The 27,319-nt window shown below is 43.5% G+C and overlaps 1 protein-coding gene across 4 annotated transcripts in view; it reads left to right on the top strand.

Moving 5' to 3' along the window:
• Nucleotides 1-27,319, top strand: part of MYO10 (myosin X) — a 202,110-nt gene that overhangs the window by 133,088 nt on the left and 41,703 nt on the right. Inside the window, exon 1 of one of the 4 annotated variants that reach the window (XM_088796447.1) lies at nucleotides 7,276-7,411. The exons of 1 other annotated variant lie outside the window; for it this stretch is intronic. Coding sequence is in view for 1 of the 3 variants with exons in the window: in XM_088796444.1 (XP_088652570.1) it covers nucleotides 25,631-25,639 (9 nt within the window). In the remaining 2 variants the exon portion in view is untranslated. Of the gene's footprint in view, nucleotides 1-7,275; nucleotides 7,412-10,496; nucleotides 10,627-25,499; nucleotides 25,640-27,319 lie in introns of those variants that run through there. 2 more of the 4 variants (XM_088796446.1, XM_088796444.1) reach the window with 2 other exon arrangements.

The raw sequence follows: 27,319 nt of genomic DNA, 5'->3' as shown, positions 1-27,319 counted from the left end.
ACCATATACCATGTCAGCTGGTTTATATTCCATTTTATAACCCCAATGGGCAGTATTTACAAGGCAGTAGAAATGGGCTTTGCGTTTGGATCTACAGTCACAGGAGCTGTCTCACTTCTGTCAGTGTTTCTTTTCTCTTTTTACCACAGAGATAATAACACCATATTTCATCCCAAACATGCATGTTTTTCCCCAACTTAAGGCCTTGCATACTGGGATGGATTTACAGCTTTTGGTGAGCCGTAGTTTAAATGGGAGCTGTTTCTCTTTCTCAGCTGTATATCACATAATCATACAGTGTTCCAGCCATTGCCATCAAAGATTCAATGACATGGGGGAGGGAACCTGCTGTGCCAGCACTGTTACAAGGACAGAAATTTTAATTTGAAAAACCCGGCCCCACGTGTTTTTATTTTCTTTCTCAGATGGAGTGGAGTTTGGTTTTTCTCCTTCAAACTGTAATAGCTTTTGATATTAGACTGGCTTGAATTGAAAACTCTTTTTAGTAGCCTGAATAATAAAGAAGTTACTCTCCTTTTGATGTTCTCTTGTCCTTGCTGAGATTTGATTGTGCCCAATTGCCTTGGGTTTTGCATTTTAAAACTGATGCAGCCCAACCTCGTGTTTCCATTTGTGTTGGCTCAGAGCACTTTTCCTCTCCCGACCTGGGGCAGACACTAATTCATACCGAGAGATGGGCTGCAAAGACTTTGAAATGTCTCTGTAGCATTTGAAAGATACCCAACTAATAAAGGCACAGACACAAGACCTGACTTGTCTGAGACCTTAAGAGGTAGATGTGATTTTAAGTATGAAGATGCTGATTAGAATATGGAGATCTTAAACTATGACCCACTTAGTCTTCCACTGAACACACTGGCGTGTTGCTGGTGACTGTGTTATATAATATGTATGTAAACAACCCTCATTTAGAGTTCCTTATGAATATTGTTTTGTCCAAAGGTAGATGCTTCTGGAAATCTCACAGGGAAAATCTTGCTTTCTTTCAGCTCAGAGATGGGGAATGTATATTTCCAGTGTGGAAGGACGAGGCCGACTGCCGTCACCTCCTTCCCTTCTCAAGTCAGTAGTACATCAGGGGAGCTTGAGGCATGTATTCAAATATATGGATATGTAGGTGTCTGTGCATTATTCAGGAACATAGATCATTGGTCTTGGCAGACTCGACAGGTTTTTTTTTCTCTTCTGGCAATTCTGTGACCAGAAAGGGATAAATAAGAACAGTGGCTGTAAGGCCTGTGGCCTAGAGACCTGGCCTTAGCAAAAGTGCCGTGGCTGCCTTTGTGCTGTTAGGAGCAGATCCAGCACCCCCAAGACGCCGACCTGGCCCCGCGGTGAGTGTGCATGCGCACATGGCTCGTGGGCCCCAGGCTTGTAGGACAGGCTGCTTCCCCTCCTGGGTGAGTGAGTGACAGAATGGCCACTTGCGCCTCAGGCATCTAGAAATCCTTGGAGGGAGGGTTACGGTGTTTTTGTTATTTGGGGTTTTTGTGTTTTGCTTTGAAAAGCAGATACAAGCAGGGACCATATTACTGAAATGCTGGAACAACTAGAGTGACGTGTGGACTCGGTTCTTTGTTGTAGACAACTTGGAGCTAGCTAATCTTGGGTGGTTTTCATAAAAGATACTTTGCTGGCGTCATTCGGAAGTCCTCCTGGCTCTAAGTGATGAGGCGAATGCGAAAAGCACACCTCTTGATGCAGCTCCTTAGATGGCACTCGAGGCTGTAATCCTCCACTCGGCTTAGAATTGTCAGTTTACCAAGGGCAGACGTCTCCATTAGACAATTTTTAGTTGGTGATGTGGCCTGTTAGCGTTTTCTCTCTCCTATTGGCTTAGGCAACAGTAATTTCTGGTCCAAAGTGTCCTAACCAAGCCCAGGAGGTTTCTGTCTGAAAGGAAACCTCCTCTGCCGCCTCCGAATGTCTCCGCAAGGCTGTTCCACAGCCTATGAGGTCTCCCTTCCCTCCTTGCCTGTCACTTTAACAAAAAAGTTCCAGTCTGAAAAGACTGTCATTAGCATCCCTCAAAAAAAACCCAGAGGACGTGCTGGACAGAATTCAAGAAGGGAACAGACGGATAAATATCAGGGAAACCTTCCCAGCGTGAGAAGTGGTTGTCTGTGGCTCCCCAATGAGGCAGGGCCCATTTCCCGCAGAAGCAATCAGGGCTGTCGCTTGGAGCTGCACTGGCTGGCTCGCACTGTTCCTTCTGAACGGCACTCACGTTCTAGAAGGAAACAGCCTTGATTCCAGCAACGCCACCTCCAGATTTGTAACCTGACGTATCCTCAAAGATTCTGTCAGGTCTTCTCCACAAAGGCAGGACTTGAGTTGCCTGGCACTGCCCCCGGTCTGGGGGCTGGTGGAGGAAGGCTTCCAGCAGAGGGGGCTGTGTGGAGTGAAGTTTATTTAAGAAAGGAGGGGAAGAGAGGAGACGGAGGCGGGACACTAGAACGCAGAAGAGGGAAACTGTGAGGCTGTGAGAGTGGACTGCAGTCATATTTGCTGGAAAATGGACTATCAAGCAGGAGAACAAAGCTGGAGGCATAAGCGTGGTCCTTGTCTTGAAACACTGTTCCTGCGAGACAGGAGGACGCATCTGCCATCTCACACGGAAACTTCAGAGGATGCCGATGCTTTGCCCATCAATGAATCCCCATGACCTGTATCCCTCTCTTTCATGCCACTGTTTATGTCAGACCAGGTCGCTTATTTGGACACCACCCTAGACGGCCCGCGACCACACATGAAGTGAGACCACTGTGTGGGCCTTATGGAAACATGAGCCTTTTGTTTCCAGAGACATTATGATTTGATGACTGAAGTAATGAATCGTGCACATTTAATTCCCAGGATTTGTATTTCTCACTTTAACATAAGTGTGATCCAGGGGCTGCCTGCTGCTGTTTTTGTAGGTTTTTATTTTTATTTTTATTTTTTTATCTTAAACAGAGACCAAAAAGTTCTGGTGATAATGTGGCACTTTAACTACCTTGAATGGTTGTCCAGTTTTATCCTTCCTGTATTGTTTTCTCTCTCTTTGTATTCGTCTTACATCTCATTAGCCCTACTGAACTTTATTCCAGCAACCTTTTACATTTCTTTTCAGGCTTTGGTTTCTCTACCTTTATCCTTTTATCTGCATAATCTATTCCATAAATATAGAAGGCCTGGACCAGCACTGCTTTGCAGGCTGTGCCTGGTGCATCTTCGCACCTGCCGTGTGGCTCAGTGGCCAGGCTGTTGTGTGCTCAGTAAATGTTGGGCTGAATTTGTTCATAAAAGGATGTTGGAGAGATGCTCATGATATATGAGTGTGTAAGTTTGCCGAAGATAAACTCTCATGTGCTGTCTTTAGTTCTTATTGCCACAGGCGCCATTCTCGTTAATTTATTTTATTTTTCACATGTTTTTCGCTGCTGGGTTATCTCATCATCTGTGTCGTTGGAAGTTATGCTGGGGATATTCCAATAGGTCAGTATTAGGTGATGTCCTTAACATGAGCCAGTCTTTCTGTGTTAACACGGTGCTTCTCCCTGTCCCCCTCTCGCAGCTGGCCCCTTCTCGGATGTAGCCCCGCCTAGGATTCAAGGCCCTTTTGGAACAGCCAAGCACAGCACCAGAGGCTCATTCACAAACACTTCTTCAAGTTGGGGCCCGTTTCATACTCCTTCAGATATCTAAATGGGGGTCCCCCAGGGCATTTGTTATCTGCCATGATGGGGCAGAAAAGTCTGGATGTGTGAACCTGTCAAACAACGAGGGTTTAAACTGAAAGGTTAAACACTGGATTTTAGCATTTTGATTGAACTTTCTGGAAGTTTACATCATTCGTTTCAAGCATTGTCTATTACCGTATTTTACTGAATCTGAGACTTCCATGATTGTAAAATGCATGATTATTTACATATCACTGTGGAAGCAAAAGCTCTGCCTGCTGGATGAGGGCAGGATGCTGTCTTACTGCTCAGCTCCTGGTTGTGGCTTTGCAAAAAGTAGGAAAGGGAGGTGCAGGACAGGGGGGAAATTTCCCTTTCTCTTCTCGGGTTCTTTTGGCTGGCCAAATGATCAAATCAACAGGAGGCAGATTGACAAGAGAAAATCAAATTTAATCTCGTGCTCACGGGAACCCCACATGGATGAGAGAGTCAGAGACTCCACATGTGTGAGAGGTTCTGAGATAGAAAGGGGGTTGCGGTACCTGAGTTGTCCTGAGCTCAGGATGAGGTAAAGTGCCTGGGGGGCTTTGAAGGGTTCTTGAAGGATGGTAAGAAGAGCAGAGGTTTAGTAAATAGAAGTTGGCCCTGCTCTATAGATAGGTCTGAAGAAGTTATCTCTACTAATCTCTATGGGCAAGGCCTCTAATTCAAGTTCTGCTAGATAGGTAAAGGGAGGGACAGAAGTTTCTCTTGAGCCTAAAGCTAAGACTGCCTTCAGCTCAAAGGAATCCGCACACCCCTGAGGCACATCATGGGGTGGCTAGTTCTGAACCCCCACAGAGGTCTTTCCACCACCGCAAATATTTGTTTGACTAATAACACAGTTTACACTTTGCCACTCTGTTTCCAGGCCTTTCTGCAGATAAAATAACTTTCCAGTTTCACAGATGAATTTGTAATGTAATATTTTGACTACATTTAAAGGAGGGCTGGATTCAGTGCGAATAATTCCAAAAGTGCCTAGACTTTGCTAAGATGGAATGAAAGGCTGTGACCAAGTTCACACACATGCAGGTGTTGAAAAGTACATGCGTCAGGATGGCTGATGGGATGTCAGCGAGTCATAGATGCGTTTGGGCAGGTCAAGCTGGGAACATACCTGCATTAAGAATTGATGAGATATGATCTGTTTATCCTCTTTAAATATGACACAGAAGAAGCGGCCTCCTCCTAAATAACCACCAGGCACAGGGAATTGACTCTTATACCTAAAGGCAGCCTGTTGTGATTTTTTTTTAAATTCCCCTCCACCCTCCGGATTTTTTTTTTTTTTTTTAAGCCCTTACTATTTACGGAAAGGTCTTTCTGGTACGGAAGGAGAAATCTGCATTTCTGCATCTTACCTTCACTGATTTTCATCTGGTCATGTGAGAGTAAAGTGAAATGTCAGAAGAGTAGAGTGCAATGTCAGATACATATTCATTCCTAAGAGGGTGTCAGATATTTTTAAGCTCTTCATAAGTGTACCTTGCCCTGCTCTAATAAACGGTCTCCTGAGCATAGCTTCTCTCCTATTTTCCCTGCAGACCTCAGCACGTGACGGTACAGTATCTCAGGCTCTTGCTGGTGCAAAGGTTTTGTAGAGCCTTGCTGGCCTTAGTACTGTGACTTGGGTATTTTTCTGTTCCTTCTTCTGCAACTGTTTCCCCATGGCGCCCCCCTGCCCCCAGGCCCTGTCCCTCCACGCACTGTCGGGGTTACTTGCCAAAACTGATCACTAGGTCATTCACTTGTGCTCCAGACTGAGGACATAGGTGGCTCTGCTCCATACCCGCCAAGGCACACGGAGTGTGCGGAGGTGCCCTGGGTCTAGCAGGTTACGATGCACTGTGCTCCTGTGAGTGTGGAAAGGGCCCCCGCAGAGCCGCACAGGTGCAGGGGCCCATGAAGCAGTGGGATGAGATAGAAATAGATCAAAGGTGTGCGCCTGAGTTTCTGTCCGGCCTCTTGTCACTAAGCAGTTGGGTGGCCTTGGGATTGTTTTCCTTGTCTCTCAAGTGTATATAATGGCAGTGTCTGCTTAGCAGAGTGGTGTACGGATTCAGTGATGTGACGTGGACATGCAGCAGCTGCACTTGACGGTGTGAAATAATTCATACTCGCGTTCTATGTTTGAATGTGGAGAATATGCTCCACAGTCTTACAGCTCACTTCAGCCTCACAGGTTTAACCCTCAATTTAAGCTGAATCACAGGAAAATCTTTCTAAGACCATTGCCAGATCTATTCCTCTTTGGGTTTAGTTTTTAAATCACATACGTTTGACAGATTGTTGTAATTAGCTTCTTTTAAAAAAAGTTCCTTTAATCCTTGACATATGACATGAACATTTTTATTTCAATTTAAAAAAATAAATACTGTATTTTTGAGAACATTTTTAAGTTTACAGAAAATCTGAGCGTATAATACAGAGTTCCTGTATTACTCTCCCCTTTAGCACGCACACACAGACACACACACGCTCACTCACTCTCTTTCCCCTATTATTAACATCTTGCATCCGTGTGGTTCATTTGTTTTAATTAATGAATCAGTATTAAAGCACAAAGGTAACATTCAGCTTCCCTGTGTCGAATGGTTCTTTGGGTTTTGAGAAATGCACACCATCACCTGTCAAATGCACAATGTTTATACTCTGTTCACAGTGCGATGAATACTTTTTTCAAGTAATATTTTTATAAGAATAGGATAGTTTCTGATTGCCTGGCCAAAGAGGAAACATTGAGAATGAAGCTTTAGTGCACACAATAAAAAGTGAGTAATAACTGTCCAACTTCCTAGAAGAGACTTACCCGAAAAAGTGGGGAGGGCATATGCGTTAGGAATATGTGGATTACCAGCCCCTTTGACCCCTCCCTCCATTCAGTTAGTCTGACAGCCTTTTGAAATGGTCCCATTTCCTCTATTTACTTCCTAGAAAATGCCCCCTTGGCATTCCCTAACCTCCCATAATTCTCCTGCCTTTCTGTCCGCCATTCATGTCGCCTGTGCTCCTGTAACTGGCAACAACCGTAGGCCTTTGACTTTTGAGAACATCCCATGTATGTATCTGACAACCTGTAAAACGGCAGCTGTACCGTTTCAGGAAATTTTAGTAAAGGAAGCATTAAAGCTACCATTCTTCTCCTTAAAGAAAACAATGCCACTAAACCCCTGAGTAGTCCCTTGAATCCTGTTTACCAAGTTGTCATGGCAACTGCTCAGTAGCGGTATGTAAAGACCAGGATAAATAGCCATAAATGAAGCTCTGCTCAATTGAAGAGTGTTCTCAGGGTAGACTTTCGAGGTCACAACTTGCTTGGTTTTGTCCCGGGCATTTTTTATGTTATTTTTTAAATAATAATAAGTCCTCTTTTCAAATCAAGAGTCTTTGGGCTTTCAAATGTCTTTGCACATTTGTTGGTTCATGGGAGGCGGTTGTTTTGCTCTCAAGTCGAAAGTATCTTCAGCTGCTATCCCGCGGGCCTCGCCAGGCTGGGCTTCCTTTCAGTAGAATCAGGAATGAATTAAGCAAGCAGAGCCCAGGACAACACATAAAAGACTGGGAACAGCAGCCAGCCGAAGAAAGCCCGTTTTTGTATCTGTGGGTTTAGGTGCTCCTAGTCCAGACTGCTAAAGATGCAGCCATTTGCACTGGACAAAAACTGAAGGGGGGACAAGAAACCCAAGGTAGGGGTTTTTCTCTTATTTACACTGCTTTAAAGTTATGTGTACCTTGCAATGATCGTGGTAGTGTAAAATTTTGCAGAGGAATGTTTTAAATCCCAGAGGGAACAGGTTTTGCGGTCTCTGTGAGCACCAGAAGTGTTTAGTTTCTAAGGGTAAGTGCTGGTTTTGATTGCATGTACTACAAGTTTGAACTACTAATGCTTTATAGAAATGAAGGCCATAACGCACTTACCAGACAAGGCATTGATCATGCAATGTTTTTGAGAGGGAATTCACCTCTTCTAGGAAAAAGCATTTTGAGTGTTAGATTGCAGAGGACATCGTGAGTGGTGGTTTCTTTTGTTTGAATTTGTTATTCCAAACAATTTCTTTTTAAAAGTTGATACACTCTAGTCATGCAGCTTTTCCTTGCCTTGTGCTTTATATGACGCTTTAAAGAAATCTTTAGAATAACCATCTCTGTTTAAATTGTATTATAAACTGGTTTCTGCACAAGTAAGGGGAAGTTACTGGAGCTGAGTGGTCACCTGTTGAATATTATGTGCTTGTTTCACACAAGCTCACACGCGCTGGAATTTTGTAATTGGCCTGGAGAAACCTGATAAGGCACATTTCGTTGGGATTCTTTTATTCCCCAAAGTGGATGCCCCAAGAAAAGAAAGAACACAATAAAGGGAGACTGAAATGCTAATCTCTTCCTCTCCCAGACAAATGAATGTGTTCACTTTCTATTCAGTTGCTAAAAGTGCCTTTTAAGGGAGTAACTGTTTTAAATGTGAAGGTGGTCTTTCATATTAAATTGAGTTACGTTTTAAAAGAAATGAATAATAATGTGTTTCCCCCTTGCTAAATCGGCTTTCGCTGAGGCTAGTCCTAGTGCCAAGGAAAAAGTTAGTTAGAATGCTTTATTTTTACCATCGGTTTTTAAAATCTTGAGGGTGATCAATCTGACATAAAATTAATTACCGTAAGAGAAAGGCAGAGCGGAAGTCATCTAGGAGAAAATAGCACATAGTTCTGCCTCTGTTTTCTCGCATTTCTGTGTTTATCGAATCCGCAGTTCCCTAATCCCATTGCTATTTGCAAGAAGGCTTGAGCAATGGAATAAATCCACTCTCTCTGGTGAGAACCTTCGCATGTTAAAGAGCACGGTCAAGGAAACGGCAGTTAGGGACACCACTTCCGCCTGTGCTGCGTGCTTCCCACTTGGGAGGTGCCAACTGGCAAAATGGGGTGAACCTGCTCCCCTGTGCCCGCCGTGATGAGCGCCGTGACCTCCTCGCTGCAGCCCACCCTCCGGCTGTGCCTTTTCCCTTTGGCTGCCCCTGGGACTTGTGAATGGTGCCTGATTAGAATTCAAGCCCAATTGGGCGGTCTTTCACATATTGCGACTTGTTCTCTAGTATAAGTGGCCCCCCCATTAGCATTTTCACAGGCAGCCCTCTTGACCCCTTAAGGTGCGGTTTCTCTGTGATTTTATTCTAGAACTCACCACTGCTCACCCAGCAGCTTTACAAAGGTCGGATTCCAAAAGCTGTGGTTCCCCTCGATGACTCTGGGACAAAGGGCTGGGGTTTGAGATTAGAGACCAGAGGGTACAACCAGGGTAGAGTGTGGAACTATGCTGGGGCTTAGAGTGCAACCCTCCCTGGGTCTTCTCACAGCCTCGGAGAAGGCCCTCCCCGGCCCTCCCCTCTGCTCAGCATTTCACTGTGTTGGCCTGTGACCCTGCGGGAGTTCCCCTGTTCCTTCCTCTGGCCAGCTGTTTCCCTGATACTCAAAAATACTACTACAACAAATAGTGACAATACTAAAAACACCACTGCTAGACTGGGTTTTGCCTCCATCCCTCCTGAATCAAAAGGCAGTACTTATTGATTATAAAATATTTGGAAAACAGGCAAAATATCAAAAACCTTAAAATTACAATTAGCCATAATTTCACCACCCAGAGATAATCCTATTTACATTGTGTTGTATATGTGCTTTTTCCCCTCTTTAAATTTGGGTCATAGTCTATCTTAATTTTTGTAACTTAACTTTTTTTTTTTTTTGTAACTGAACTTTTTTTAAACTTTATCCTCAGATGTTTCTGTGCTTTTTTTCATGACAGTAGAATTCTGCCAGTAATTACGCGTTAAGTCAAATTTCTATTATTGGATTATTTTATGTGTTGTTGTGAATAGTGCTTCTATATTTTCCATGTGTATAAATATCTGCACGTTCAAGACTGTTAAGGTGAATTCTCAGAAGTTTACTTGCTAAATCAGAGCGTGCATTGTTACGACTTTGATGTCTACATATACAGATGGCCAAACTGCTTTTCATTGAGACCAACAACAGACAGGAAACATTTTTGGCAACATGTGTAACAGTGAATTTATAACCTGAATAAATAAAGAGCCTTTGCAAATCAATAAGAAAATAACCAATGTGTTAGTAGGAAAATGAGTGAAGCACACGGATGAGAAATTTCCAAATGGTGAAATACAGATGGAAAATAACCTGACAACTTCAATGTATAATCAAAGAAACAAAACTTGAATTAGTGGGATAACTTTGCCATTGTGAAGACTGAATGAGTTGTTTGGTTTTGTGTTGCTTTTTAATAGGACGTCCCGGGGTCTGTGAATATTTGAAGAAACCACCATTAATGTATTCTGCTGCTGGGAGTTTAAATTTTCTCAGCCTTTCTGAGAGAATCTCATTCTGTCTGCTTGATGTAACTTTTTCTTGCCTACCTGGGACCATATTCCATCAAATTTTTCTCTCTTGTGCTGTCAAGAGTTCCTTCTACCAGGATTCCATCTCCTTGCTTACACGCTCTTTGTATTAAGTATAGCTAAATGTTTTAATACAATATAATATATGGGGGGGGATGGGAGTGAATAAGCCTCTCCTTTGGGCAGTCTTCTTTTCACTGCTAAACATTTCTAAAAAGTGATGCTATGCCATCAAAACTGCCCTTGACTCTTATGCTGAAAGCTTCCAGGTACAGTTTTCTCTGCGGGGCCTCCTGATACACACACCCCTCCTCCAGGCCTGTGACACAACCAGTCCCCGCCTCCTTCCTGCACCTCTCTGCCCAGCTTCTCTCCCTCCCTCTCCTGCTCTTGACTGGTTCCCTGGATGGAGGCATGGCCTTAGGGCCTTCCCTCACCTCCTCACCTGTTCCCTTCCTAAAGGAATGCTCACTTCTTCCGCTCCCAGCCTAGGTGAGTACCATTCCACTGTCTTCTTCCAGCCCCAACGCCGCCTCTAAGCTTTGGCCTCATAGTCTAATTCTGTAACCTAGTTTATTTCTAGTTCTCTCAAGTTTCTCCTTTTGTGCTGGTCTACATCACCTGACCAGCATTTCAAATGCAAATGTCTCCATAGTTAAATTTCACATTTTCCCCTCCGTCCTCCTTATTTGACCATTTTCTTATTGATTAGGTCACAGAGTGTCTCAGCTGTGGCATCAATGTCATTTTGGACGGGACGATTCTTGGCTGTGGAGCGCGTCCTGTGCCTTGTAGGATGTGTAGCAGCCTGATGCCAGTAACAGGCGTCCCCAATATCCAGACATGACCAAACATGCCCCAGGGGACAAAATTGCCCTTTGTTGAAAATCACTGAGTTAAGGTGTCAGTACTGGTTATTTGTTGGTTTTTATCCTTATTTTTCTTTTGCTCTCAGTAAAAGTGACATCTATGTACAATTTAATTTTTATTATAGCGCTTGTATGGCTTTGAATCTTGCTTTACTATTGAATACATGGTGAAAAGAAAATTGCATAACATTTAACAGATATATTGAGTCATTAAGTTAAACATTATTGTTTCCTTTCCTCTTAAGCAGTATTAGAAATTTTTCATTGGGGTGGGGGTTGGGGCTGGGCGCCCTTACCATCAGTGTCTGTCTTGCAGGATTACGTAATTGCTCTGTGCTATCCACTTTCTCAAATGAATGGTTGTCCTAGTTTCAGCCACTGTGAAAGGGTAAAACCACCCATTAATGTGTGCCAGATGCTTCATTTGTCAGTATTTCACTTAAGAGGGAATACTGTTTAGCTTTGGACTTATACTGTGATAGGCTCAAAGTTTGCCTTTATGAAATGAGAGAAAAGTGTCCCTGTGAAAAACCCTGTAGCATCTCCCCCCTCCTCTGCTGGTTTAGCATAGTGAACTAGCAAACAAATGTTGTAGAGACTGTTTAGTGAAGCTTTTTAAAGTCTCTTTAGATATACAAGAAAAGAAGTTTGAATATGCAAAGCAAATTTGGATCACTGATTTTTCGGCTTTGAGCCGATAAACCAAGGACAAGGGTTTAAATATGAAATCTTTCAAGCATACCTTGTTATTGTTTTCAGTGGGACAGTTTAAGGTTATTACAATCCATAAGTATAGGACTAAGGCACATTTTGCTGACCCGAATAAATAAATCCCACAAAATTATTAGAGCCAAACATAAAGCATCTTTAATATGTTAATGGTGGCTTGAGAAAGGGCAGCTGGAAAGCTGGCCTGGCTCCTTTTCTTTTCAGCTTCTTCTTTGTTGGTTTGTTTCGGTATTAACTCTGAAACATTGGCCTGTATATTTGATTCATTGACTTCATTACATCAGTTCCCGCAAGGCTTGGACTATTCAGTTTATACTGGACCACACAGTTGCAGCTCTTAGAGCCTTTTAATTGGAGGTGCCCTTGCAAGTTAGGGAAATGAGGTCCTGTGTGGAGGTGGGCAGGCAGGTTGAACCTGGTCAGGATGTCAGTCACTTGATTTGGATTTCTAGGATTCTGGACACAGCCTGTTATTAGTCTTCAGAGTCAGGTGCCCTGTTTCCCCAAAAATAGACCTAGCCAGACCGTCAGCTCTAATGCGTTTTTTGGAGCAAAAATTAATATAAGACTGGGTCTCATATTACAGTAAAATAAGACCAGGTCTTATATTAATTTTTGCTCCAAAAGGTACATTAGAGCTGACGGTCCGGCTAGGTCTCATTTTGGGGGAAACACGGTATCAGGTGCAGGAAGGCTCAAGAAACTGCAAAACTCCATGTAACTGACCATCTCTAGACCAGCCATTACTTGTAACCTCCTTACATCAGCAAACAAGCCACTTCTACTCAGGAGCTCCTGAGTCTGCTGCGGGCATTTCCTGGTTTACACAAACTTTGGGCTCGGCCAGTGTCGACTGAGTTAAAGCCTTACCCTTCTCAAGCTCTGTTAGAAAAAAAAGGACTACAATACAATTGCCACTTGTTCTCCATTGCTCACCTTGCCTGCTCATGGCACATCCACTTTCCTTGTTACAACATGTTGATTTAAAGTATTTAAATGATTGAGAGGGTGGTTGGGGAATATTTGAAGGGCCTTTAGCAACTGGCCTGGGTGCATAGGCTTTTTTGTTCCTTGTTCAGGTCGTTTTGGTAAACATGCCTGAGACACAGATTGTACTCTGTTGGGTGCTGTGGGGACTGTGAAAGGCTAAGGACGCAGCCTCAGAGGGCACTGATGTGTATAGGTATGAACGCATCGACCCTTGTATGCTGAATATTAGCAGTATTGGGTGGGCGCAAAAATCTAGGAAGGAGTGAGGAGATGACCAGATCGTGTCAGACTCCTGTCTGTTTCTGTCCATACATCGCTGACCCGCCAGAACATTGATGGGCGGGGCCGGGGGGGCGCACGCGGATACAGGGCAAGGATTTTTTTAGAGTGTTCACCAACGTTTTAAACAACACTGATCCCAGGTGGCCTGGTCCCATGATTTTGTTGCCTCAATCACAGAATTTAAACTAATTCAACATTCATCCTGCCCAGCCCAGTGATGCTGTAGCAGTCATTTAACTTGAACCTGTTTTTCTACATAGTCTGGGGCTAATGAGCTAAGCCTTTCACAGTTCTCAGAGAACAGGCTGATTCTGTGGCTGTTTGCTAGTGAATAAGCCAATGTGTGCTTTAGGCAACATGTGGTTAACAGGATGATAAAAACAGGTCTAGGTTAAAATGATGGATGCAGCTGTACTGGAAGGCAGTGTATCATGGTTGACTGGGTGAAGTTTTACAGGAAATGCTGTCCTCGCCGCCTTTCACCAGCACAGGTCTGTCTATCATTGGTCTATCGTTTAAGTACTGAGTTTTCTCATCCATAGCATGAGGACAGAACTCACCCATCTTTAGGGTGGTTTACAAGGATTAACTATGTATGAAGCTCCTAGTTCAGACGCTGGCACCCAATGGCCACTGTTGGTCATGGAGGCTAATAAATAATAATTGTCATATTTGTCATTTTGGAAAGAGGCAACGTTTGGGTCATGGTAGAAACCAGTGATGCTAATTGTGTAGCTGTCCCAGCCCCCAAAAAAACACCAAAGTTTGTTTCCTCTTATGGTTTGTAATTTGCACTTACTCACGGCAGACTGAACTCAGTACCACATCCTCAAATAGAATTTATGAAGGATGTAACGTTCATTTTAGGGTTCGTGTAGAGAGAAACAAGTTCATGGGAAAATTATTATCAGAACCCTGAAACTATGCCTTCAATCCAAGAACGGGGTGTCATGCGGGAGACCCTGCGGGGTCTCTGCTCCCGCTCCCCACACAAGAACGCAGGATATGGTGAGGCCAAAAAGGAACACCCACAGAGCCATAGGTAGGGGAGTCATACCACTATATTCTCGCTGGCGGCACTATACTCTCACTGGAGGCTGGATCCACACTGTCCGCAAACCGCCATCCACACTTGCCAGCCCAGCCACCATCTTCTTGCTAGCCCCCATTTTTCCTCTCTCTTCCTCTCTGCTAGCGTAGCCACAGCAGTTATATTAGTGGCCAATGGCTCACTGGTTACAGCTGACGGCCAACTAGCCACAGCTGATGGCCATGCAATCACAGTTGGCCATTTACTACCCGAGCCAGCACCTGTCCACGTGAGGCTGAGAGCCTGGAAACTACTTTCTGGGGCTCTGCCCCCACACGGGGTATGTGGTAAATGTTAGATAAAGTCAATTGGGTCACTAAAGGATGTGGATGAAACATGCTATTCTAAGGGGAAAGAACCATATATGTGTGATACGTGTGTTTCCTGTTTTCCTGTGTCTTGGACAGGCGAGCATGTTTGTTGTCTCTCTCTATATACATCATTTTTATTTTTTTTTTTACCATTTGCTTTGTCAGTTGCACTAGTCTTCAACTTAAAACTTGTCCTGTCATACTAATTCTCAGGCATCCGTGTCGTAAAGAAAAGTGCCAGGTTGCAGATGAACAGGCGGGGCACGTCGCACTTTGGCACCTTCCGCCACGGTGGGGGCAAAGCGGACAGGCGGATTCGAGCAGCTTGGCTCGCGCAGCTCAGAAGCCTGGCCTCGCTGTCTGGCTGCTGGGAGGCTGAGCGCCTGCCTGAACGAGCCCTGTTGAGGCTCTGGGATGGGAATAACCTGGCCTTTGAGCATCGCGTGACCTCCCGTTTCCTAGCAACTCCCAAGGGCTCAGCGAATATGTTGTGTTCCTAATTTATACTTAACAGATATTAGCTGTGTCTCAGGCTGGCTAATTTCCCAGTATGACACGCCGTCCTGGACAAGCAAGAGGAAGGGGTCCCAAGACGCTGCATTCACCAACACCTGCTTTCCACCAGGCTTTCGTTTTCCTTCTGGAAAGTAGTGTTCACCAAGGACTTGCCAACCTCAGGGCAGGCCTCGTGGAACAGTTTTCAAATAAAATTATCCATTTGATTTTTTTCTGATATTCCCAACTTATGGTCACGAATATTTGTAAATCAGCTGCATCTATTATCAAAGAGGTAGTTCTTTCCTTGGCTTTGTTTGTTTGTGTAAGCAAATGGGGGGTGGTCACTTCATCTCAGTTTCTTCCTGTACACATGGGGTGACGGGGTGGCATCGTTTCTCAAGTCCCTTCTGCTGTCAACTAACATGAATCCGGTGAACTCCTTTGTTTCTTTTTTTTTTTTTTTTTTTTTTAATTTTATTGGGGACTATTGGGAAACAGTGTGTTTGTCCAGGGCCCATTAGCTCCAAGTCCAGTTGCCGTTTTCAATCCTTAGTTGCAGGGAGCGCAGCCCACCATCCCCTGTGGGACTCTAACCGCCAACCCAGTTGTTCAGGGTTAGTGTTCTAACCTACTGAGCCTTCTGGCCGCCCTTCCTCCTCTTTCTAATAATTGACATCTCTGGGTTTGGGCTCAAATTTATCTGAGTTGCTATTTTTATTTCCACACTTTTCATATCCGTTCAAGCTCCTCTTTCCTAATTTTTGGCCTTTTACTTATTTGTCTGTGAGAACCATTGTTTTCCTCTGTATTCCAACTTAATTTTTTTTTTTTTAAACTAAGTGTGGTAAATGAGCTCCATCTTCCAGTGGATGGGAAGATTTTTGTCTCCCAGGTTCAAACACCTTAAAGGAAGAAACCACACGAGTTCTCCTGATGGCATCTGTGAACTGATTTATGCTGCCATGGCGCCATGTCTTAGTACTTACTGGAGTAGTAGAATAAAAACTATAACTGGCCGAGAATTCCAGATCTCAGTTTGACAACGTTTCCTGGCTGTGGACAGTGAAGAATGTTTGGGCAGGCGTTTCTCTTATTTTCTTCCTCGTCCCCCTGCTCAATTTTCTACCTCAGCATCCTTATCTCTTGACATACCTTGGTGATTGTCTAAATGACTCGGCAAGTGCCACAGCTGTGCTAGCGTTTCAGTGACTGCTGTGAGCCTCCTTGCCAACATCTACAGAGGGACACCGCTGCCCTCCTAACTTGTGTTTCTCAGCATGATTTTTCAGAGCGAGTCTGAATAAAGGGGACTCTTACCTCTTCAGTGTGTGGGACAGAGAAACACAAATATAACAATGATGAAGAGAGCGAGAATGGGGTTTAGTTTAGCAAGATAAACAGGGTTTAATTACGTTCATTAGATAAAATGGCAACAGATTTATCCCCAAGAGGGAGGCAGCTCTGTGAGGATTGCCAGATGGGGTTTATGCCAAGGGTTAGACCTTCTCTTGTCTTTACCTGGGCTTTTGGTTTGATTTGGAACTAATCTTCAGTCCCTTCCTCCTTTCTCCCTCCATCCCTTTCTGCCTCCCTTTCCCTGCCCCGTTTCTCTGGTTTTTTTTTAACCTTTCAACACATACTAATTGACTCTCAGGATTGATTTTTTTAAAAGTATCTCTTGAACTACACCCTGATTGTAAATTTACATGACCTCTTCAAAATGCAAATCTGTCTCCCCAACCCAGCTTCTCATCCTTCCATTGTTTTTCCTCCCTCATTGGCGTTGGCACGAACTTGTTCCTTTTCACCGCACAGACCTCTCCGTCCCTTAGTTTCTCTTGGTCTCCCTATGAACCCTTTTTGGAATTTCATTATTTTTTTGCCTCAGTTGGATTCATTGATGGGCTTTTAAAAAAAATTTTTTTTTTCAGTTGGAACATAGCATACACATTTTTTAAAATGCTCAAATATTTATGTGTCCAGCTTCGAATGGACCCAAAGGTAGCCCAGACATAAAGCAACATCCTAGGTCAGGGAAGAGGTAGTGAGCCACTTGGTCATGAACTTGCAGCTTCCGTAAGATCCCGTGGCTCACTGACCTCTCCTCCCTCCAGGTAGCCAGCCTCACCTGCCCACGTTCCCTCTGTGTGTGTGGCACAGATTCCGTGGGGTTATGACAGTCATCGGGAGATTTGCTTTGATTGGTTCTAGTGCACATTTGTGCCAGCCTTGGAGGAGGAGACCTCCCTGCTCTCCCCTCCCCACCCACCCATGTTTTCCCACACTCTTGAACCTGACATCAGCCTTCCTACTCTGGCACTTGACCTCACTTTGTAATCCACCAAAGGACTGAGAACATCTGTCATTAGCCAATTCACCTGCCCTCCTCCACAGCATCCTGTTTCTCCTCGGCCTCCTCTGTCAGGTCCTCACTATATTTTGAGGGCTGTTTTCCTAAAACTACCCCATCCGAGGCCACCTAGCTATTTGGCTGTTTCAGGTGAGGCCACAGCCGAATGGATCTCACCATGGCCACAGAACCTGAGTCCAAGCATTCTGTCTTTGATTCTGACCTCTCTGACCTTGATTTGAACTTGACGACCACGCTGTGATGTCCATCTGACTTTGACATAATATCTGTCAGCACATGTTGCTACTGCTGACCTCTGCTCCATTGTGGATTTGCCTTGTGGATATTTTTGAGACTTATAGTATTAACCACTATAGAGTTTTAAGCTATACACCAACCTTGTGTTATCACCGTGGATCTTGATCTTTCTGAAGTCTAAGCCCATTCCCCACTGGCACCCCTCCTTCCCAGGGGCATTCCTTCCCGTTCCTCCACAAGGTGTGTGTCTTCCATCGTATGCCACACACACTTGTACCCCCCTCAGTCTCCTTCTGGGCAGACTGACTCCTCAGCAACAAGACAGGGAATAACTTGGCCATCAGTGACTTACACAGTTTATGCACGTAAGTATATAATAAGTTTATACATTTAATAATAAGTACTTGCTTAACAGGCTCCGCAGTGTTGGGGCTTTGCATCCATTCCTCTGTGACTCTCTCGGTCCTTCCTCCAGGTTGCAAAATGGCTGCCATAATGGCCACCGTCACATCCTCACAGAACAGCAATATGCAATGCTTTTAACATATAGTTTTTGAGTTCCTGTTGTGCCCCTGGGATGCATCTCTGAATAAAGCAAACAAAGAGTTTGTCCTCTTAGAGTAAACATTAACCCCTGAAAGGAATCTGGGCTGTGCCCAAAGGGGCTGTTCTTTTATTAAAAAGGAAATAAAATTTCCCAGGAGCACCTCGGGAGGTTTGCCTCACCTTTCCCTGGTTCTCGGGCCAGACGGGGGCCTGTGGCCGAGGCTCCCTCCAACGCAAGCTGGGAGAGTGAGTATCGCAGAGGTGAAGGGGTTTGCAGGGTTGGCTTGGATGATCTCGTTCCCAGGACATCTGCCCTGAGTACAGTGGGGGTTCCATTGCCAAGTGAGGGTTGATAGGCTCCGCTGGCAAATAAAACTAGACGAGGAGTGGGGGGGTTGAAAATGGAAAGACGGAAATACAAAAAAGTTTGGATTTTACCTTGTGTACGGTGTGAAGAGCTTGTAACGGATGTGATACCCGATTTTCTGAATCGACGTTTGTATGCTTGTACCAGTTTTGAGTTAGGCGTTAGGTAAATACCCTTTTCTTCTCTATTGAGCCTGATTTGACATGTAACAATAGGAAGGGAAATAAGCCTAGTACTTTATGCAACGTTAATTAATAATGTGGTGATAACAGATTTGTGTCTGCACAAATATCAAGAAAGTTCTTATAAGCAGCCCTCACAATTGACATTGGTACCTCCTGTAACAGTGCTTCTCGAAATTATCTGTGATGAAAGAGCTGTTCTTTTTTATTATTTCCAGTTTGTTGGGGAGTGGCGCTTTTGAAAACAATGCATAAAAATGATGCAAACATAATTGTTGCCAAGTTCCTTAGCGCTTTCTCCCACTGTTGGTATCCGTCTCATCCAGGTCCAGCCCCTGTCACAGGCCTCACCTGGAGCCATGCCATTGGGCTTTTCCTATGAGGTGGAAGAGCACAGACCCTAGATACAGGGCCTGGTGCTTACTAGTCACGTGACCCTGGGCAAGTCACTCAGGTTGTATCCGCTTCACTTCCTCCATGTATACAATGGAATGATATTCATGGCTTGCCCACTTGCCTTGATAGGGTTCTTTGAGATTTAATTAAGATAATGAGAGTCCTTGGTATGGAATAACCCATATTTAAAAATTTGGTACCATTTATTTACTGTTTCCCTTTTAATTCAGTATTGAGAATTACATGCCAGCTCCGTGTGAGCAATCCAGGGGTCTCCTTTTTGTAGGGTCACATTGTGGCAGAGGGTGTCCACAGGAAAGCCCCCGCTATGCCTCATCCTCCAGAGGGGACGTGCAGGCGTGCAGACTGGGAACTTCCTGCAGAGTTTCCTGGCCATTCACAGGTGGGAGGGAGGCAGACTGGGGGCATCTGCATCCGGTGTGTGCAGGAGATGAGGGAAGGGAAGGAAACCCCGCTGTGTTGCAGTATTCTGCACACGGGGCCATCCCAAGGAAGAGAAGTCAGCTGCAGGTGCAAGGGTGGTCCTTAAAAGCAGGAAGCCGGAAAGGAATAAGAATGGAAGAAAGAAGCTATGGAAGAGGGTGGGCTTCCATTCTTCTAACTCAAGGAAGCATTCGACCAAATGTTCAATACTGTGGTTTCTCAGGACATTGTGGGTTTTGGAAACCAGTGTGTGACGTGGGCACAATGATTCAAATGACTACATGGCCCACGGACACAGTTAAAGAGAAAGTGCTTGAACAGAACACTGGGGAGCTGTTCGGCAAAGCCTTTCCAAGAACTTACTCGCCAGTTTTGGGGGGGGAAAGGATCAGAGAGTATGTGCCCCTATTTTGGCCTGTTCAGTCTCGCTTTCTTACAGATTCCTCCAGTAATGCTTTTTTAAATCCTTACCATAGGTGCTAAAGAAGCTGGGTTCAGTGGTTTGTTAAAAAGAAAAATATATATATATGTGTGTGTGTGTGTATATATATATATATATATATATATATATATATATATATATATCTTTTGGGGTGCCTTTGAAAATATAAGTTTATTAGGAAAAATAAAATATATATATTTTATTTGAGAATCATGTCTTGATGGGACATTAATGGAAATTCCTGCCTGTTTAGAGTCAGCCTCATGAAAACTATTCATGAGATCTCTTCTGTTCCACATTATTTGCATGTTTTTCATCCTTGAATGATACTGTTTTTAGTAAGCAATACATTTTATTTTAGTCTCTCTATAAGCTTTGTATGAAAAGTCTGACAGTTCATTTACATAAAACATGCTCCAAGTATCAAACATGCCAATAAAATTAGAATGTTAAGCCTTGCTGTTTTTTTGCTTTCTAAGTAGACCACATGCTCAGCCTAATTTATTTATGGCAAAACTGTCTAGTGGAAATATTATGTGAGTCAGGTATATGGGACTTCAATTTTTCAATAGCCATATTTAAAAATGTAAAAAGGAATTCGTTTTGTGAAATTATTTTTAGTAATATATGTTAGCCCTACATAGCCAAAATGGTGTCATTTCAACATAGTAAATTTCAAACTTGTTAATCATATATTTTACATTATTTTTTTCATACTGATTTTTTTGAAATCTGGTGTGTAAGTTACCTTTAGCACACAATTCAGTTTGCACTAGTGAATTCCCTGTTTGTCTGCGTTTCATTCTTTAATTTGGGTCAGTAAATTTTTTCAGTAACTGGCAAAATAGTATTTTAAGCTTTGCCATTGTTGTGTAAAAGCAAACACAGACAATGCGTGGCTGTGTTCCAAGAAAACTTGACAAAAACAGGTGGCAGACTGACGTGGCTCACAGTTGTAGTTTCCAAATCTGGCTCTAAGTAAATTAATTAAATGTATTGTCTTATTTGTGTTTTAATTCTCAGAAGTTAATTTCTGTTTTGACTTCAAGTCCCGCTACCGAGATAGCTATTGTGATGAATTTCATTCAAGAATATTCAGGAAAAATATACTAGGAAACAACCTCCATTGTTAAATAATGAATACTTTGGAACTGCGGGAACTCTCCCACCCCCTCTTCCTGAATGGCACCTTGCAGGACAGCCAGTGTAGCTAGTGGTTCCTCCCTCATTCTGCCTGAATTTGAATGTTGGCTCTGTCAGGCATAAGCTTTGTGACCCTCAGCAAGTTAATTAACCTCTCTGTGCTTCAGGTTATATACATCTGTGAAATGAGGTTGATGATAGACTTGCTGAAATGAAATCAAAGCCAGCATTGTAAAGCTAGCATACTGCCTGGCACATAATCAGTACCGAAGTACATGTTACCTCCATGGTGGCTGCTGCCACAGCTGCTGCAGCTGCTATTACTAGTATTGTTACTCCTGGTAGTAATAGTACTGCTACTACTTAACTACTGTACCGCCTCCATTGAGGTTGATAAATACAAGCCAATCCATGCCCCAGAACAGAAACACTCAGACTTGATAACCACCCACAGATGACTGATCGTCGCAGTGGCTCCCGTGGTGCAATTTTGGACTTGAACTTGTTAATATTTAGAGGAGCTGAGCTACTGCACTGTGGGGAAGCTTTGGCCGCATCTGTAGGGATTCTGATGTCGGAAGTGGGTGCTGGTTGCTCCTCTGTGCTCTCTGCTGTGTGATGTGGCTCAGGTCACTCCCATTCTTTGGACCTGTTTCATGAAAAGACTAGTAGCTGCCCTTCCTCCGGCACAGGCTGGTAGAGACGAGCACATGATACCCTGTATGTGAAGCACTTTGGAAGGTGTGAAGCGCTGAGCCGACGTTAGCTAATGGCATTTCCTGAATGGTTGCTCTCTTGGCCTTCTCGCACATGTTTAATTTATCATCGTGGGCTGGTTTTATTGATAGGGTGGTGGAGGTAAGGATTAAGTGAGAGCACACGGAGTGCTTCGTTCCGCACGAATGGCACTAGTCCCTGTTCAGCAGGGAGAGAGAGCCATTTGTATTTAAACTGTCGGTTTAAGACACACCCTTGTATCGTAACCTATCCCTTTAGATTTCTATCATTTGGACTAGAAATATTATTAAGTGACCGTGTTATATAAAGTGACGGGTAAGCTCCCAAATTTCCATGGTCTGGCACACTGGAACATAATAGAAAATCGGCAGAATTGAATCACTAAAGTCTTCTCGTTGTCAATAATTCCTTTCTAACTGGTGGATTAAAATGTCAAAGTAAAATTGGCACATACGTATGTAAACGGGGGGCTGAGGGAGTCCCCCAGTGTCATCTTTTCTGTGGAACAAAGCCTGTCCGCACATAAGGCAGCTGCTTGGTCATCACATGTCCTTAGAGGCAGAGGTTGGATGGAGACGGAAGATGTTACTGGTGTAGCTTCTCACTGGAGTGATGACCTTCCCGTTGGCCGTACTCCTGACTGTTGGCCCCCAGAAGTGTAGGACTGTGTTTACTGCAAAACAAAGAGGATTCTTGAGGGACCAGGGGTGGAGGTGTTGGCAGGAAACTCTGCTGGGGGACTCTGCCATTCCACATTTTATTTCCTTTCATTCAGTAAAAGTTGAATAGAAAACAAAGAGTAAAACAACCCTAAATGTTCATCAATAGGGAATATCTGGCTAAATACTTTCTCATGATGATGTACCGTGCAGCTGTGAAAAGAATGTGGGAGACCTTTGTGTCCGAACGGGGAACACTCTGAGATCCCATTGGTGAAAAGAGCAAAATGGGGTACATATTTTTATCTGCATTTCTAAAAACTGTGTGTGTGTGTGTGCGTGTGTGTGTACAGGTAAACGTGCACATACATGCACACACACATACACAGTGTTCATACATGATTAGAATACGTCTGGAAGGAAACAAAGGAGACTAGCTAGCAAAAGTGGTTTTCTCCAGGAGAGCTGTGGGATTTTCATTGTATGTATTCTCTGTATTTCTGGTTAAAATAAAAAACCTTTGGAGGCGTTATTCTTCCATTTAATGACAACTCAGTGGCTACAATGAGGCTTTACTTTTATCTCCCAATTCTTTTTCATCCATCCTCATTAAACTCTATATTGAAAAGTTACATCTCGCAAGTGAAGTGTTTCCCATAGAAACACATTCCAATTATGGCGTATAAGTAGTGGGGAAAATAACTGGGTATTGCGCTGTGTTTGGGGCGTGTTCTCTAGAAACACCTTTTTAAGGACTGCTTGGACCTTGCCTCTGGCATCCTTTTGAATGACAGTTAAGCCAGCATCAGAACTGAGTTTTTCTGCTGCTGCCTGCATGAAAGTATTATAAATCAAAATCGTTGCATCGAATTCGTTTCATTAAGGTTTCCTTGCAAAATTCTCACTCCAACAGTGAGAAACCTGGCTCCCACCATCCGCCCTCCATTTAGTTAGTTGTGCGGTAGTGTCAGAATGCTTACCCCTGGCCCCCAGGGGAAACAGCTGTCAGCTACAGTACAGGGCTTATATGCAGCTGCTTTTATCTTAAGTCATATAGACTCCGTTTCCAAAATTATTAAGTCAGCCCCTTCTCCCCTCCTCCCAACCCGCCAGTCCTTCAGTGAGGTTGTTTCATCTATTTGTAATGCATTTAGATTCTTTTTGACAACCTGCGTTGTTTTCTGGGATGATCCTCTAGGGTTCACTCTTGTGCTCTGAAGTTCGAAATGCGTCCTGTCATTACAGTAGCGTACGGAATAATTTCAGCCACCTAAAATTTCCCTGCACTCTGCCTCTTCTTCATCCCTCCCCGCGAGCCCTTGGCTACCACTCATCTTTCTATTGTCTTTTTAGCTTTGCCTTTTTCAGAATGTCATGTGATTGGAATCAAATAGTATATGCCCACTTCTTACACCTAGCACTGTGTATCTAAGGTTCTTCTACATCTTTGGGAGACTTGAGAGCTCTTTCTTTAAAAAAGAAAAAATCTGGATAATATTTCTTCGTAAGGATGGAGCACAGTTTCTTTGTCCATTCGCCATCTTGGTTGCTTCCACTGTGACGGTTATGAATAAGGCTTTTATAAGCACTCATGTGCATGTTTTTGCGTGGATGTAAGTGTTCAGCTCAGTTGGGGAAATACCTAAGAGTGTGATTGCTGGGTCACACGTTAAGACTCTGTGGCTTTGTATGAAACTGTCTCCCAAATTGGCTGTATTGTTTTGCACTCAGCTAGCTATAAATGAAAGTTCCTGTCTCTCCCCATCCTTGTCAGCATTTAGTATTTTCAGTTTTCAGGTTTTACGCATTTTTAATAGGTGTGTAGTGGCATGTCACTGCTGTTTTAAGTTGCAGTTTTCTAGGGCAACTAATATTGAGCCTCTTTCCATGCTTCTTGGCCACCCCTATACATTCTTTGGAGATTTAGCGGCTCAGATCTTTTGCCTATTTTTAAAAATTCGGTTGTTGTTTTCATATTGTTGAGTTTTAAGTGTTTTGGTGTTTTGTGGGGTTTTTTTGTTTGTTTTTTGGTATTTTGAATACAGTCTTTCAGATACGTATTTTTCAAATATTTTTCCAGTGTGTTGCTTGTCTTTTCATTGTGTTAATAGTGTCTTTCCAAGAGGAGAAATTGTTCCTTTTAATGAAATCCAACTTATGATTTTTTTCCTTGCATGTACTGTGCTTTTGATATTGTTTCTAAGTCATCCCCATACGAGTACGTTAGAACAGCTTTAAGCCATCACAGTTCTATTTCTGCAATACAGTAGTATAAGTCTGTGTGTATCTATAATAATATGTTAGGTCCAGGGCTAGGCAATCGAATGAGAAATTCATAAAGTTCAGCTCCTCCCCTGAAAGGATTTGTGATCTAAGGGGGAGCTCACGGGCATATGTCTAATGGATATACAAACACATGTGACATGAGAAAGAACATGGTCAAGGTCACATCTACTAGTACAACGTGTGCTAATAGGAACCCAGGGAAGGAGGAGGTCGCAGATGGCACCAGGTGGATGCATTGTGGACAGTTTATTGGAAAGGGAACATAGGAGAGATTCATGAAATGCAACAGTTAAAGACAAGAGAGAACATTTCAGGTGGAGAGGCTAGTTCAGCTGAGGTAAGACAGGAAGCAAAGGTTTTAGTCAAGAAACAGCGAGTCATCTATAGTTTGGTTTAAGTGTAGGGGTGTATTGGTGCGAAGGTCTATGGGGGCCGTCTTGTGGGGACCTGTGTTGTGCAATTGAAGCCTTTATCTTAATTTGGCGTGGGCTGGAAATTTGTGAACGGGTATGACACGGCTAAAATTAGGCCTTAGAAAGATTTGGGGTGTGTGTTATTTATGTTCAAATTTTTCCTTTCCTGTTAAGTAGTTGGGGTTCACGTGGGTCTGAGGTGAGCACAGCAGCTTCCAGCTGCAACAGAGCTGGGGTTTTCCTTGCTCGGGGTGATAACTGTACTGGGCCAGGCGGGGTGGGGTGAGACGGCTGTTCTTGGTGAGGGAGAAATTTCCATACTCTGACCTCTAGGACTGACTCACAGCATTTGCCAGGCATGTAACCCTGTTGCTTCCTGGTCCTCACCTGGGAGGGGATGGCTTCTTCTCTAGAGAAAATTCGTGTCTGCCTCTTTTCTCCAAATGCGAAAGTTACAGCAAGTGGCAACAACTGTGTAAAATGTTGCCCAGTCCAAGAGAGAAATGACTGACGTAAGTACAAGGAAGCTCTGTCACTAGTTTCGTTGTCTGTTGTTTGCTGTCTGTTCAAGGTCAGGAAAATTATTGCTGCGTTAGTAGCTGTGCTTTTGAAAACTGTTCAAAGCCTGATAAATTTCTTAGCCATTATTTACTCACTGCTTTTGGGAGTGTGATGTAGCAGAGAAAGCAAATTAAGAATGAAAGGCCTTGCATTTTCTTTGATTAATTTTTTTGTTAATTAGTAAGAGGTGAAGACAGGAATTCTCTCACGACTTTCTCAGTCAGGTTAGGTCTGGGAATGATATTTTATTAGTGGAACATAAGCGACTTCTGGTAACTCTTCTGGAATCTTTGACTTCTTAAAGTTGAAGAAGGGTTATCAAAGGTAGGATTGGTTGGTTGGTTTGTGTCTAAATTTGAATTAGGGTAGAGATATATCACATAATGGTAATGCCAATACAATAGACCTAATGATTTCAGCCTTCTCTAAACAATCATGTAATGGTTCTTTTTACTAAATAATCAACGTGTTTTCTATTTCTTAGGGTGAGGTGGACTGAGCTTCCATAATATGCACTGTGTCATAAGTCCCTCAGTCGCAGGTCTAATATGTATCTAAATAAAGTTCACAATATTTCACATGGAGAAAGTAGGACAGGATCCATTTAAAAACTCGAGAAAACTAATTAATTTTAGAATGTTATACTACTCACTTCGAGATCAAGGTGGTGGGTTTTAAGTCTTATAAAGATACAAAGTTTAAAAAATGTGTTTATTAAGCTACTAAGTTAGGGCACTAAGACAAGTGTGGTGTAATCCTCAGATCCCACGTTCGGTTTCTCTGCTTTGCGCTCCCGTGTTGCCAGTCCCGGGCTCGCTGCCATGTTTCTCAGCAGATTGGAGCCCCAGCAAAGGCTGCACTTGTCGTGTCCAAGCGGGCACTAGGTTTGTTCGGGTGTGTCCTGTGCAGTTACCTGTATGATTGGGTGGTTCTTCATAAATACTTCGGATTACAATAAGTACTGTGTACTTTTACCTGATCTCCAAGACATTGTGATCATATGAGGGGGTTGCTTTTTAGATTTTGAATAAACTGTCTCCGAAAAAGGGAGGGAAGGACCCATTCCAGAAATAAATTGTCACCTGTCACTATTAAATGTGTTGTCATATGTGGGCTGGTTCCACAGCATACGTGTGTCCCTGTGTACATTGGTGTGTATCACATTTTCTTGAACACCCGCCCTTGGCAGGTACCCAGGGACGAGGGAAGAGAGGCAAGTGGGCTTGCAGCCACAGATGGGTCAATGAACATTTTGAATTCTCTGTCAGTTATCTGAGGCTGGGACGGACGGAAAGGGAGGGTGTCTGTCATCGGCCTTTCGTTGCATTAATGGGACCACAGCTCCCAGAGATGGGCTTGCTGAATTTACAATCTGACTTTCCAAAAGTATTGCTCTCTGTTCACTAGTTATTTCCATATACAGATATTTAGCCGAACTCAGTGTAGCGAATCAGTTTCGCACCCCCACTGCCATGGCCCTTAAAATTGTGACTTTTATATCCCTCGTATTTTGACCAAGGCCCCTCCTCATGCTGAAATCAGAGGTGTCCCTGGGTTCCCAGAAGACCGAGGGCTACTGGGAATGCCACAGTATAAGCACGTTTTCTGCCTGGATTCCAGCAAATCTTTTC

This window comes from Rhinolophus sinicus, chromosome 3 (genome assembly GCF_057876585.1).
Source record: "Rhinolophus sinicus isolate RSI-liver-muscle chromosome 3, RSI-T2T, whole genome shotgun sequence".
Classification (NCBI taxonomy): domain Eukaryota; kingdom Metazoa; phylum Chordata; class Mammalia; order Chiroptera; family Rhinolophidae; genus Rhinolophus; species Rhinolophus sinicus.
Note: the sequence above shows the minus strand (reverse complement) of the source record. Positions and strands in the feature narration are given on the sequence as shown.